Raw genomic sequence first — 12,710 nt, forward strand, 5'->3', positions numbered from 1 at the left:
CTTTTAAATATATTTTTAAAATAAGGTTCTGGTTTAATGTGGATTAGGTGGTACTTGAGATTAAGATAAAAGCCAGTTTTATTATCTGATTTAAAATGTTTAAAAAACATCATTATAGGTAATGCAAACACCTTTAAGCTGTTGTTTTATCTGCATTGGAAAGTTATGTAACCAAACTTTTGCAAAGGCATAGTCATTATTATTGTTATTTATACTAAATGAAAGTAAAAGGTGGTGTACCACTAATTATCATCCTGCATCAAACAATTTCTACAAACTAAACTTTAATCAAAATTGTGGCGGTGAAATGACCAAAATGAACTTTTACGCTTTATTCAGTAGAATACTGTTCTAGAAGATAGTAACTCTGATCAGAAATGTTTTTCATGTTATTTTCTTCCGCTGTGTTACACGAAGGTTATTGCTACCAATAATATATTTCTTTATATGTAATCCTTGGCTTCTTTGTAAATAAATCTGCACTGTGGTCAAAGGTTAAAATGGTATGCATAAACCTCCAAGATATCTTTTTAAACTGAAAGTGTTTTGTTCCATCAGACCCTATTTTCACAACCTGACTGCAAGCATTTTAAACTACCAAGAAATAAACCGATATGAAATGGTCCAGTGGATGTTGTGTTAACAGCTATTAGGTATAACATTAAGGTATGAATTGGCAAAGGGGGCAAACTGACCCAGAATTCACAGTAGATGTATTAAGTAGCATTTATTTATCCACTTTTAAATTGTACATAACTATGTTTTCTAATTCTTCATATTTTTTTAGGCTTTTTTAAAAGAACACCATAATTTCTCCTTCAATAATAACAAAATCTTATCACTTCTTTGAATGCCGTCATCTGTCTTTGCGCACACAAACAAAAAAACATGAACATTTATTTCACATGTTTACTTGAACTTCAATAGCAATACAAGACAATCAGAACACTTGAGGTCGATATGTACAAGGATCTCAGGAGGGGTTGCAGAAAATTTCTGAGATTTTACACGATCTCCGGTTCTGCAGTCAACGACTTATCGTTCGTGGAGCCTCTGTGAAAGTTTTGGCCTTGACGTGAAATGGGTCGAGTCAAAATCCAGAGGAGAAAAGAGAAGGAGAGCTCCTCCAGTTGGTTTGATAAAATGCTTCAACATGACACATTTAATATACAATAATGATTTATATACACATACTTTCTCTTTCAAACGCACATATATACATCCTTACACACACGCATGCTCATCAAGCTATGCACACTCACTCGCATGTACGCGTCAGCGCGTCCTCCTACAGTATGTAGCCTTGCAAAGCCACTATAAAGTCATGCATGAGTTCTTTGAAAGGTTTTTTTTGGCAACACACAAGTGCTTCTTTGACACACTGTTTGCTACAGGGAGGGGCAACACCCAGCCGATGGAGCAAAACGTAGAGACATGGACCGATTGAGGAAAGCACCAATGAGTCGGGAAGACACAACAGGGTTTGAAGATAGAGAGAAGAGGGAGCGGCAGGAGGAGAAGCAGCTATAAATGGATCACAGTCGTACAAAAGTAACAAAAACACGGTGAAAGGGGGGGAGTCTCGTGGTGATCAGGGTGTAGAAGCAGGGAGGAGCCATCATGTAAATGACAGAATTGGTAAAGTTGTCCATCATTGTTATTTTTTAAAGCGTCTTAGTTTCAAAGTGTTGTTTACTTGTTGAAATTATCACCATCTTCCTTCTCCTCCCTGTTGTCTAAACCCCAATCACCACCGCCCTAGTCACAGGCTCGTCACCCGCTGCATCTGTCCGTCGTCTCCGTCAGAGGTGGGTTCTGCCGAGTACCCTGTCTCTCCATTTGAAGCTAATGGCGGGGGCTGGTAGAAGGTCTGAAGGTGATTGGGCCGTGGTCCCAGCGGAGGGCGCCCCAGGCTGTAGGGCAGCTCCAGAGTCGGCCGCTGGGGCTGATGCCCACTGGTGGGGCTAACTTCTTCCGGGCCTTCGGGGCTGCTGTCTGGGTACATGTGAGTCGGCGGGGAGGTGCGGGTGTAAAAGCGGGGAGGGGAGCCACTGCGGCTGTACACCTGCGGAGAGTGACGGGAGTAGAGGTTGCCTGGAGGTGAATTGTCCTCTCGTTGAGAAAAGATGTTTGAAGGAGGAGAGTTTCGCGAGAAGATGTTTAGTGGTGGCGAGCGGCGGTCTCCAGGGTACAGAGGGGAAGGGTTTGAATCTCGGGTGTAGATGGGTGAGGAGTCAGGGTCCAAGTCAAGATCGGGAGTCAAAGGTAGGGTGAAGCTGTCTGAATCCTGTCGCTCGCCATGATACCGGAGAGACCCTCTGTCTTTTCCTCTGATCCTCCCGTCGAGGCCTCCGTCTTTGCTTTCAAATGAGAAAGACTCCTCCCTGTCCAGATCTATCCCCCCTCTCCAAACATCCAGTGCTCTGTCCTTTTGTTTCTCACTCTCTCGTTCGATCCCTGCCCTCCACCCATCTCTGTCCTTCAAGAAAAAGGATTCATCTTTCTCTCTCTCTATCTCACTTCTCCAACCATCCATCCCAAAATCTTTCTTCTGAGTAATAAAAGTCTCTCCTTGCTCTGTCTCCCCTGACCTCCACAGCTCCAGTCGTCCATCTCTCTTCTCCAGCATTTTAGAGTCTTCCCTCCCCCTCTCAATGCCAGCTCTCCATTCATCCATCGCACCATCTCGCTTATGAGAGGTAAAAGGCTCATCTCTCCCCCTCTCACTTCCTCCTCTCCAGTCATCATTCATTCCATCTCTTTTCAGAAGAAATGTCTCCTCTTTTTCCCTGTCCTGGCCACCTCTCCAAGCCTCTACAACTGCTTCTCTCTGCTTCATAAGCAATGGCTCTTCTAGAGCCTTGTATAAGGACTCGGGCTCTTGTGGTGGTGGAGGAGGAGGTGGAGGGAGGGGTCTGTCTCGGTAACGATCCCTGTCTCGCTCCCTGTCCCTCTCCCTGTCTCTTTCTGTGCCTCCAGTCGACTCTGCTGTGCTGCGGTGGCGGGACAAAGTGCCAGGGGTGCGGCTAAGGGTGGAGTAAGGCCGAGCTTGAACATCTGGGGGTCGTGCCGGCAGTCTTTCCTGGTGTCCACGCCGTCCCAGAGTCCCTTGCAGCTGCGAGCGGTCTCCATCTTTCAGCAGCTCCTGGGTGTCCGAATCCCCAGAAATGCGCCCGTGTGACCAGCCATCTTGTAAGCGAGGCGTGGTAGCATGGTCTTGAACACGTGTAGGGGCGTTTGTCTCATTGTCTTGTGTTGTCTGCCTAGCATGTGCCCAGCCCTCTTGTCCATTCCTCTGGGAGCTTGGCTGCACCGTGGCAGACCAGCCCTCTTGTGAGGCCTGTGTGTGGCGGGTTAAAGTAGCGGTGTGAGTAAGAGCTGGCCTTTCGTGGTGATGCGGCCTCGCCAGGCTCCCGTAGCGCTCTGGTGGAACAGGCATGGGGACAGATGGCCGCAGATTGCTCTGTACCAGCTCTGAGATGATCATCTTCTCCAGAGCTGCTGCGTCAGACAGATTACGACGCATTCCGGCTCCACTGTTCATATCTGTCGAGCCGTGTGGTGTGAGGAGGCCAGGGGAGATGTCATCCCCTCCAAGTCCAACCCCTCCCTCCCTCAGAAGATCAGCACTGCCCACTACTCCTGCTCGGGACCCAGGTGTTGTACCCAGACCATGAAGGGTGAAGGTGTTGGGGGTGTAGCCTCCATTCAGACAAACACTGTCCAATGCACAGGATTCCTGGCTCTGTGACACTCCACCCTCTGTCAGAAGAAATAAGAATACACAAGTTAAAGAAAAACAGAAAGCTCTAAACAGGGCAAATAATGATCAACAAATAATGAATGAATGAATAAAGATTAGAGTTCACATGTTGTTGATGGTGGAGGTTTAGCAGAATGATTTAGCAAATATAAAAAGCTATTCCTTAATGAAATGCCTTCTTATGTTGCCACATGAAGAGATGCAGGTTGTGCCTTTACAGTGCCTTTCAAAAGTATTACCATATCTTAAACTTGTTCCCACTTTGTCACTTTACAACCAGTAGCACTTAATAGAGGTTTTACATTAAACTGTTATGGATGTTAGATAAATAAAAAGCTATGTAGAGCCCCTTTCTGCTGAAATTACATCCGCAAGTCTTTTGTGAAGTAGTCTGCCATCTTTACACATCAGATTCAAACATTTGCACTTATCTTTGTTGAATAGCTACAGCTCAGCTGGATTTTCAAATCTGGCCACAGAATCTCAGAGGGATTTAAGTCTGAACGTTGATTGCGACACTTAGATACTGTACGTTGACATGATTTGATCAAAACAATGCAACTGAAGGCTCCCGTCTTATATTTAGTGCTGCCATCTCCTGGAAAGTAAACCTTGTCAGGTAAGAATTTCGATTGATTATCCCATTTGTTATCATCAAGAATCAGGTCAGCATTTAAAAGAACCATGCCACCTCTTTCTTTTCTTGTGGATAATGTCTTTTGTTGCGTTGCATGTGCTATATGACGATTCATAAAATACCAGCTTGAGATGTTTGGCTGTCTTTTTTTTTTTGGCCTCAGAGCTCCAGCACCAAACTAGTCTCCTTTAGTTGTCTGTACTAATGGAATGAAAGAGGGTATAAAAAGTTAGCACATCTCTGTTAGAACAGAACAGGGCAGACCAAATGCGGGTTTTAATGTTTTTCTTTTCTCATTTTTGCAAGATTTAACAATAAAATTGCCAGTATGAATATCATCATCAATCTCCTGTGTTAATTGGATATACTCAGGTGCATTATTTATATTATCTTCCATTTACAGCCTATCCATCATTCTAAAGTCTTTCATAATTTCTGACAGCTTTTCTTGAATTATATTCATTTATCATGTCCATCATAATTCATTGATCATAAGTCCATTCAATTTTCCTGACTCTGATGAATTAAAGCATCCACCAGCCATGATACTGCCACCCCAGTGTTTTGCAGTTTAGATGGTTTATATCAAGTAGATGTGCCTGGTTAGTTGGGAAAAAAGGTCAGCTTTTGAGAGCACCTTCTTCCACATGTTAGCTTTGTCCCCAATACAGCTTTTAGAAAAGGGCTCCATTTTAGTAAACAAATGGCTTTGTTTCCTCTTTCATTAACGCCTGATACGATGGGTTCACAGCTGTTCTACTGGTATATTCCCATTCAAGCTGTAAATCGTTGCAGATGCTATAAAAAATAATGTGGATCTCTTTCCAGACCGCTTTTATTCTGGTTTAAATTTTCTTCTATTTTCACGTTAAGCACTTTGAATTGTCCTTTGATTTGGACTGAATTGTGCTTTACAAATAAACTTGCCTTGACTTAATGATCATGTTTTAATGTAACATAAATCTTCCATTGTTTCAGGGTGAACATGACAAAATGTTGAGAAGTACAGGAGTGAATAATTTGACTGTATGATTTGTGTTACTTTCGGTGGCCGTTGCACTGAGAGCCCATGAATTGAAAGAAATGGCACTAAATGATTTAAAGGAGCACAAAAAGAAAGGAGTCATACTCTGTTTGTTTCTGAAGGTTCCTAATGGTCGACATAAAGACAGAGAGACAGAGAAGGAAAGTGTGAAAGACATTAATAAAAGACAAAATATGTAAACAAAGAAATAGCAACAAAATATTTATCAGCTCTGACACTGAAATGAAATTAAAAAACCTTAATGTTCAGGAACAGAAAAAGACAAAAAATATTCAGTCATTCAACACAATAGATAACTATAAGAAAACATATTTTGCATATAAATATTGCTTATTTGTCAGTTTTTATTATTAGACATGCATAATATCTATATCAACTCTTTTAAGTTTTACTTAAAGTTGTTTTAATTTGTGCTGTGCAGTAGCGTGCTGTTAGAAGTGCATTTTTTTGTCATTTGCTCTAAAGCATCAGAGCAGCTCCTTATGGCCAAGCAGCAAGAGGCTGAGGGCTAAAGCTGGCGCTGGGGACATCAGGCTGCAATGTGTATTTATGTGTTCAGCTTAAGCTCTGAGCCTCTAACTTTGATGGAATATATTGGATTTGAAAACTTGGCAGCTTCTTGGAAAAGATTTTACACATGGTGGGAATATTTATGATCTAGAAAATAAACTATAGGGGCTACTGTTGCTAGCAGTTCTATAAACAAGCAGGGATAGTTTAAAATACCTTAAAAATAAATCTCATTAAATCTCCTTTGATGTAATTCACTAAAAGGGTCATTTTCTATATAAATAGTAGGCGTCTATTTTCCAGCTCTTTTCCGAGTCTCCTTTAATCTTTCACATGCTTTAAAATGGACTTGGCTCAAGTATGATTATTAAATATTCTATCCCAGCTACATTATGAGGATTTTCCCCTGTAAAGCTGTAAAGTTCACTCCATTGGTTTTTAAACTGCCATTATGTTACAGCAATCCTTTATTACCTCCTAGTGCTATAAAAAAAAAAAAAAAGCCGCCCCCAAAAAATTCCTGGGTTTTTTCCTTTGGTGTTACCTCTAAAGATTCAAGGTTGGCATTTGGATACAAAATCCAACACATTATTTAATGTGAGCATTTCCATTATTGGTGAATTTAAGACATAATTTTGTATTTCACCAGCTTATATAGCTGGATTATCTAAAATAGGGGGGGCAGGTTGGTAAAAAATAAAGACAAAATAAAACTGTAGTCTAACCTTGATATTTACCAGATATATTTTAGATTCTTTGGCAACATGTTGGTGCAGCACACAGGACAAACAGCTCTGTTCAGTAGCTTTTATAAACTGATAGCTTGTTACTGGTTGTAGCATCAGGTCACTAATAAATGTCAACATATGAGGAAGCTCGTGGGTCCTGACCTAAACGCCAACGCATCGGCAGAGCACTCTGGGATTTGTAATATTAGCGGTGCCTGTGCTTTCTACCAGCTCTAACAGAAAGATGAAATGATCTCGCAGGCCATGTCTAATTTCATTATGCTGTTAGCCAAATTTGGCCAGCAGCTTTGAGTCTGACACATATGATCTAAATCGTTAGACTGTCACCAAAAAAAAAGACAAAAAGCAAAAGAAATGGGCTCATGGTTTTAGATGGCGTTTTAGTTCAGATGTAGAAGCTCTGCAGCTGAACATGAATACCGATCATTTAGGCAATTATGAGGTTATTATGCTCATTATGACCAGAATTTGACATGGAAATTTGAATAGGGGTATCTGTATCCCTCTCTTTTGTTATACTTTAAAAGTATTGAAAACAAGAAAATTTTTTACTTTCACTATTAGTTTAGTACTATCAGTTTTGTATGAAAAATAAGAATTTGAAGTGACTCTGCAGACACTTTGAAGAAACACATTGAGGTGAAGCAGGTGTTCTGTACCGAGGAAGTTAAAGTATTGTGCTCTTTATCCGGGATTCGGGTAAAAACCAGAAGAGTCACAAATGATTTACTGAGACGTACCAGTGGAAGTGAAGGGTTGATTGTATCCCTGCGCCAGCATTGTGTCATAAGGAGAAGCTCCAGCATGAGTCTGTAGCATTTGATTTGTAAGAAAATGGTTTCCCAGAGCAGCTGATGGAGAAATAGAGAGAGAGAAAAAAAAGTCAAATGGTTATTTCTTTTTACAGCATGCTGAAAGAAAAGCAAATGGCTAAACCTCACCTCTGTTAAGTGTCGGAGTGTTGTTAACATCTGCGGCGATGAAAGAGGACTCGGTCTGCCTGCGAACCGTGTCGTTCCACATCCGTCTGATGCGACTCTGGAGCAGAAAGGAGCTCGTGGTTAAAAAGAGGCTCAGGTCAAACAGAGACAAAGCCTACAGCGGGTAAAATGCATGGTCGCACACCTGTCTGTTTGCTGTAGCTCTTCGACTTTGGCTGCCTGTGTAGCGGCTATTGGAGCGAAGAGCAGCACCTTTCACTGAGTCTGGAGAGCTGGATGTGGATGTTGCACAGCACTGAGAGAGACGCAGGCATCGGCCATAATCCTTCTGACCCTACACACCATTACACAAATAGTGCGTTTAGTCATAAATAACAAACAAATATAATTATGTAATAACTGCTGAATGCTAAGGCTGACCTTCCTAGCGAGGGTGCAGTGGAGGATGGTGATGAGGAGGGCCTGGGCTGTGTTGAGGGAGGAGAAGAGATAAGCCAGCAGGAGAGATGGACCTGACAGGAACATTAAGCCTGACGACCAGGTGACACTCAGCAGGAAGAGAAGGGTCAGAGAGCCCACCGCCCAGGCCCTGCAGGCGAAGTAGGATGACGAAACAAGATACATGAAGTTCACCTTCTGACAAATTTATTAAGAGCTTATATATCTAGAGCATATTCAGTCCCATAATTAGATTTTAGAAATACTGTTAGTGAAACATGATCCTTTTTCACAAAACTTTATCAAAAAATATATAAAAACAATCCCATATTTAAAGGGTATGTTTAGTTTAGATTAAGGTTTAACTGTTTCCTAGTATAAAATAAGTATATTACACTGTGTTTAATGTGATAGACCCACCAAAATGTACAGATATATGTGAAATTGTGAAATAGAGAGGAAAGTTTTAATGGTTGCTGACATTTATAGAAATAAATAAAAAAATAATACTGTGGCATGTGTTGTTTTTTTTAGCTCACTGTACTTTGAATCTCATGTTTAAAATCAGCTGAGCTTTAGCGATCCACTGCTACAGTGGAAGAATCTCTTAGTCATTCTACGGATTTGGTTAGAGTGGCAAGAACAAAACTGTTGTTTAAATAATCTATTAAAACTTCATCATTGGCCATGTAGGAGACACAGCATACCTGTAGAAAGTCCTCTTATCTGAAAGGAGCAAAAATAAACTGTTCGGTCCGCAGGCAACCTACCCCAAAACATTTGCGGCAAACTTACAATATTCTCTTCTAAAAAACTATTAAATCTGGAGGGTTAAAACAACAGTTGCCCCTTTATATTTAAATTTTATTTTTTGCAAAACCTTGTAAAACTCAAATTTTTTATGCTTTATTGTCTTTCACATAAAATCCCAATAAAATACATTAAAGTCTGTGGCTGTTAAGTTACAACAACAAAAACTGAAGAGGAATGTATGCTTTTTAAGGTCTGGTGTGCAAGCTAATTTTCAGTGATTAATTCCTCAGGGGAAGATGGATTATAAATATCTTAATGGAGCGTAACATTCATGTATTGTTTATTTATTAAAGTCTATTTTTATTTCTTCACATGGCTCTATTTTACATTAAGAAGATGTTAAGATAAGAATCCTGTATTAAATTTATAGTTATCTTTTGTAGGATTCTAGGTGGTGCCCATCTGGATCACCTCTCTACTTAATGTAATTGTTTAAATAACAAAACACACTAAGGAGATGACAACCTGAACCCAATTTTCTCTTAGTTTACATTCCCCAGCTGCCTCCATTCATCAAGGATGTCAAACTGTCCTCAAAGACCAATGTCCTGCAGCTTTTGAACATATCGCTGGTGCAGCACACTTCATTTAAATAGGTAAATTACCTTCTTAGCTTGAAATGAATAGTCCTGCTTATGATTTAATTATTTCAGCAGTGCTGATGCAGAGACATATCTAATAGTTGCCAGACGCTGGCACTCGAGGACTAGAGTTTGACAACTGGTTCAAAATTACCTTTTTGCTTTTTATTTTGCTGCAGGAACACAGAAAAGCTTTTGGTTCCCCATACAAGCTGAAAGCTATTTCAGAAAAAGTTTCTTTTTTTCATGTTCCTTTACTTCTGTTTTGTCCAGAACTTGAACTTGAACTGAAAGGGTACAAACATTACTTTGTGTACGGCTCGATACCATTTGGAATAAATCTTCAGCTGAAATTTTCACAGTAGTAAACATTTCTATTGGGTCGCCCAAAGCTTTTCCAAACTTCTTTGAGCTTTTGTATCTCCTCCATGGTGCAAAATATTCAACCTTAAACAAAACTGTGCCTGAGGCTTCTACTCAATAGTTTTATAAGGGAAAACAGGAAACGCAGTAAGACACGTGCATGCTTGAGCAAAGCTAATGAACAAACCTCACTCATACTCCTGGTTATGTGTAGAGCTTTACTGAGTCATTTCTTTCATATTTCCTCTCTGTGCAACATGCAGGTCATGCCGTTCTCAAAGCTTTAGAAAAGCTTTTTCAATTTTGACTTGAAAACCCTGAAATGTCCGACTTGAAACATCAAAAAAGGTGCCGTATTAAAGCCGTACATGCCATGAATTCTTCAAACATACCGATTTAAACTCATTCAGACACCGTGACCTTTACCCACAAAAAAACCCCCAGCATGAAACAGTATGACTGACCGCAGGTTGTCGTGGCGGCTGGAGTCAGGCTTGAGTGCAGCAGTGCTGTGCATCTTATGTAAGGTCATCACCAAAACAACCAGGTTGAGCTGAGGCAAATAAGCAAAGGCAGATATGTTATTTAATAAAGACAGAGAAGAAAAACATTTTTTTAAATAATGCTCAGATTTGGAAACCTCTAAATTGTTTTACATTTTCATTAACAACCACATGTCTCATCCTTCAAAGTGTTTTCTACCCATTCTTTAACAATTTGATGTTGGAGATGTAAGAGAATTGTGCTGTATCACTGCCCCACCGCTGCACCCACCTCATCTTGAGTTTATAGACTCGAAACAGATAAATATAATGTTATGTTTGATAATATCGTTGTAAACAGATCAGAGGCGTAGCCAGAAAATGTTATTAAGGGTGGCCAGGCAATAACCAATGTACACTGAGGGGGGGACAAAAGCGGATAGGTGCCAGAACCTCAGGGTCAATCTACACTGTTCCAAAAGGAAAATGAACAATCACAACATCCCTATTTTCTAAATAAAGACAAACTATACTTTCCTAAAGCCTTTGCTAAGAAATACAAGCATATATTTAAACATCCATGCAGTCTAAATAAAAGGTGTAGTGGACACAATTCTTTCAGTTTTGAGTTCTGGGGCAAACATCTTACTCATTGTCATTACTAAACTAATTTTATTAAGAGTAATTCAGCATAAAATTTATTTTTAGATGTACTAATATCTACAATAAATGGATTACTTATTATTAAAGTAGATATTTATCTCTGATTTTATTGAAGATTCCTAGATGACTTGCAGAGACATAGTTTTCTCTGTATCCCATAAAAGACAAAATCTAGTTCTGAAAAGAGCAGAATTCTGTATTTATCTTTAATGTTAGTATATAGATGTGCATAAATAACCTCACATACATATAGAAAATTAAAATTTTAAAAAAGTTAGAACATTCCACTTGAGAGTATTACTGTTACCACCGTCTGTATTATAGGGAAAAAATGATAGGGGTGGCCACAGATTGGGTAAAGGTGGCCATGGCCACCCCTGGCCCCCATCTAGCTCCGCCTCTGAAACACATGTACAGAAGTTTCCAGCAGGAAGGTGGAGCTTTGTCTGAAACCCTGCACAGTTTGCACGAATATGCAGTCTCTCAGGGAAATTTAGTCACATCCATTTTTTATCTTTCTAATGAATAGGGAAAGGGGGTAGCAGCCTGCACATTTGTTTTGTGTGGCAGGTTTACTACCCCCCCTCCTCAAATTTGCTTAGTGTCAGTGAAAGTGATATAGACCCCCTCAGGCCATGATAGAAGGGTCATTCAACTAGTTGAAAGTTGACGTATAATCACAAAAGCTATGAAAATATTTTATGAAGGCTGAAAAGTTACTTAGTGTTGGTTTAATTCAGTGTGGATGGCTTCTTGCTTGCTACCATCCTCATCCTGTTCAATGTAAAGCGATGCCAGGAAGAGGTTTTCTTAGAGTAGACATACTTTTTCCATTTTCAGTATCAGTTGTAAACTAATTCTGTATTTTCTCACCCCTTTGTTTTCAGTGATCTTATAAGACTTTTTAATGACAAATTATACAATACCCATCTAATAAAGATGGATTTATACATCTTGGATATACTAACTTTGATACGTCAAGTTTTACATTCTACGATAAAGGATTTCCACTAAATCTGTTATGAAATAACCAATGCCATTAGTGAGTGTTGCATCAATGCACCCCATCCATCTTTGCTGCCAGAGACAAAAACAACAAAATAAAGAAAGCAGCCTGTGTGTTTGTAGCACTTCTGTGCATCGAAAAAGGGAGGGTGAACGTTGATGTAGTCATGACTAGGGACTTGGAATGCAAGCTTTAAAGAGGACTAAAACTGACTCTGACAACGATTCTGAGAGTCTGTTGACATTTGAATAACCCTAAAAGCTTTACTCATTAAACAATTTAATTGCAGAGCATGTTTCATTATTACAGACTTTTAATTAAACATTTGTTTGTTTTCTATTACTTTTATCTATAACCAGTTAGCTTTTGTAAATATAAATTAAGTTTTAATTAAGTTAAAAAAGAAGTACACTTTCAATCGATTGGAGATAAAGAGTTTTTTTTTTTATAATCCCCATATCAAAATACTTTTCCATAACAGATACAAATCAAAGAATGAAGAAATATAAATGAATTATAACTTTATATAAGTGGGCTATTTGATTCAGTGTGGTAAAAATTTCAAATCAAATTATTCATCAAAATCAAGAGACTAGCTGATTGATAAAGCATAATTTACATGACTGATTAATTATACAATAGTATAATCTAACCTAGCATTTATATTCATTACAAAATCAAACTCGAAAAAAAAATAGTTTTTCGAACATATCAAGCAC

The 12,710-nt window shown here is 39.4% G+C and overlaps 1 protein-coding gene across 3 annotated transcripts in view; it reads right to left on the reverse strand.

Annotated features, from left to right (window-relative positions):
- Positions 1 to 76: 76 nt before the first annotated feature.
- Positions 77 to 12,710, reverse strand: part of LOC107101486 (adhesion G protein-coupled receptor L1-like) — a 52,071-nt gene continuing 39,437 nt past the window's right edge. For 2 of the 3 annotated variants that reach the window (XM_015400428.1, XM_015400427.1), the window contains 7 exons: positions 10,305 to 10,393; positions 8,066 to 8,234; positions 7,830 to 7,979; positions 7,646 to 7,742; positions 7,445 to 7,555; positions 5,530 to 5,550; positions 77 to 3,762 (listed from right to left, as the gene is read on the reverse strand). In XM_015400428.1, the coding sequence (XP_015255914.1) occupies positions 1,763 to 3,762; positions 5,530 to 5,550; positions 7,445 to 7,555; positions 7,646 to 7,742; positions 7,830 to 7,979; positions 8,066 to 8,234; positions 10,305 to 10,393 (2,637 nt within the window). In that variant the 3' untranslated portion in view covers positions 77 to 1,762. The remainder of the gene's footprint in view (positions 3,763 to 5,529; positions 5,551 to 7,444; positions 7,556 to 7,645; positions 7,743 to 7,829; positions 7,980 to 8,065; positions 8,235 to 10,304; positions 10,394 to 12,710) is intronic. The other variant, XM_015400429.1, reaches the window with a different exon arrangement.

Source organism: Cyprinodon variegatus, unplaced genomic scaffold (genome assembly GCF_000732505.1).
Source record: "Cyprinodon variegatus isolate N-32 unplaced genomic scaffold, C_variegatus-1.0 Scaffold1102, whole genome shotgun sequence".
Taxonomy (NCBI): domain Eukaryota; kingdom Metazoa; phylum Chordata; class Actinopteri; order Cyprinodontiformes; family Cyprinodontidae; genus Cyprinodon; species Cyprinodon variegatus.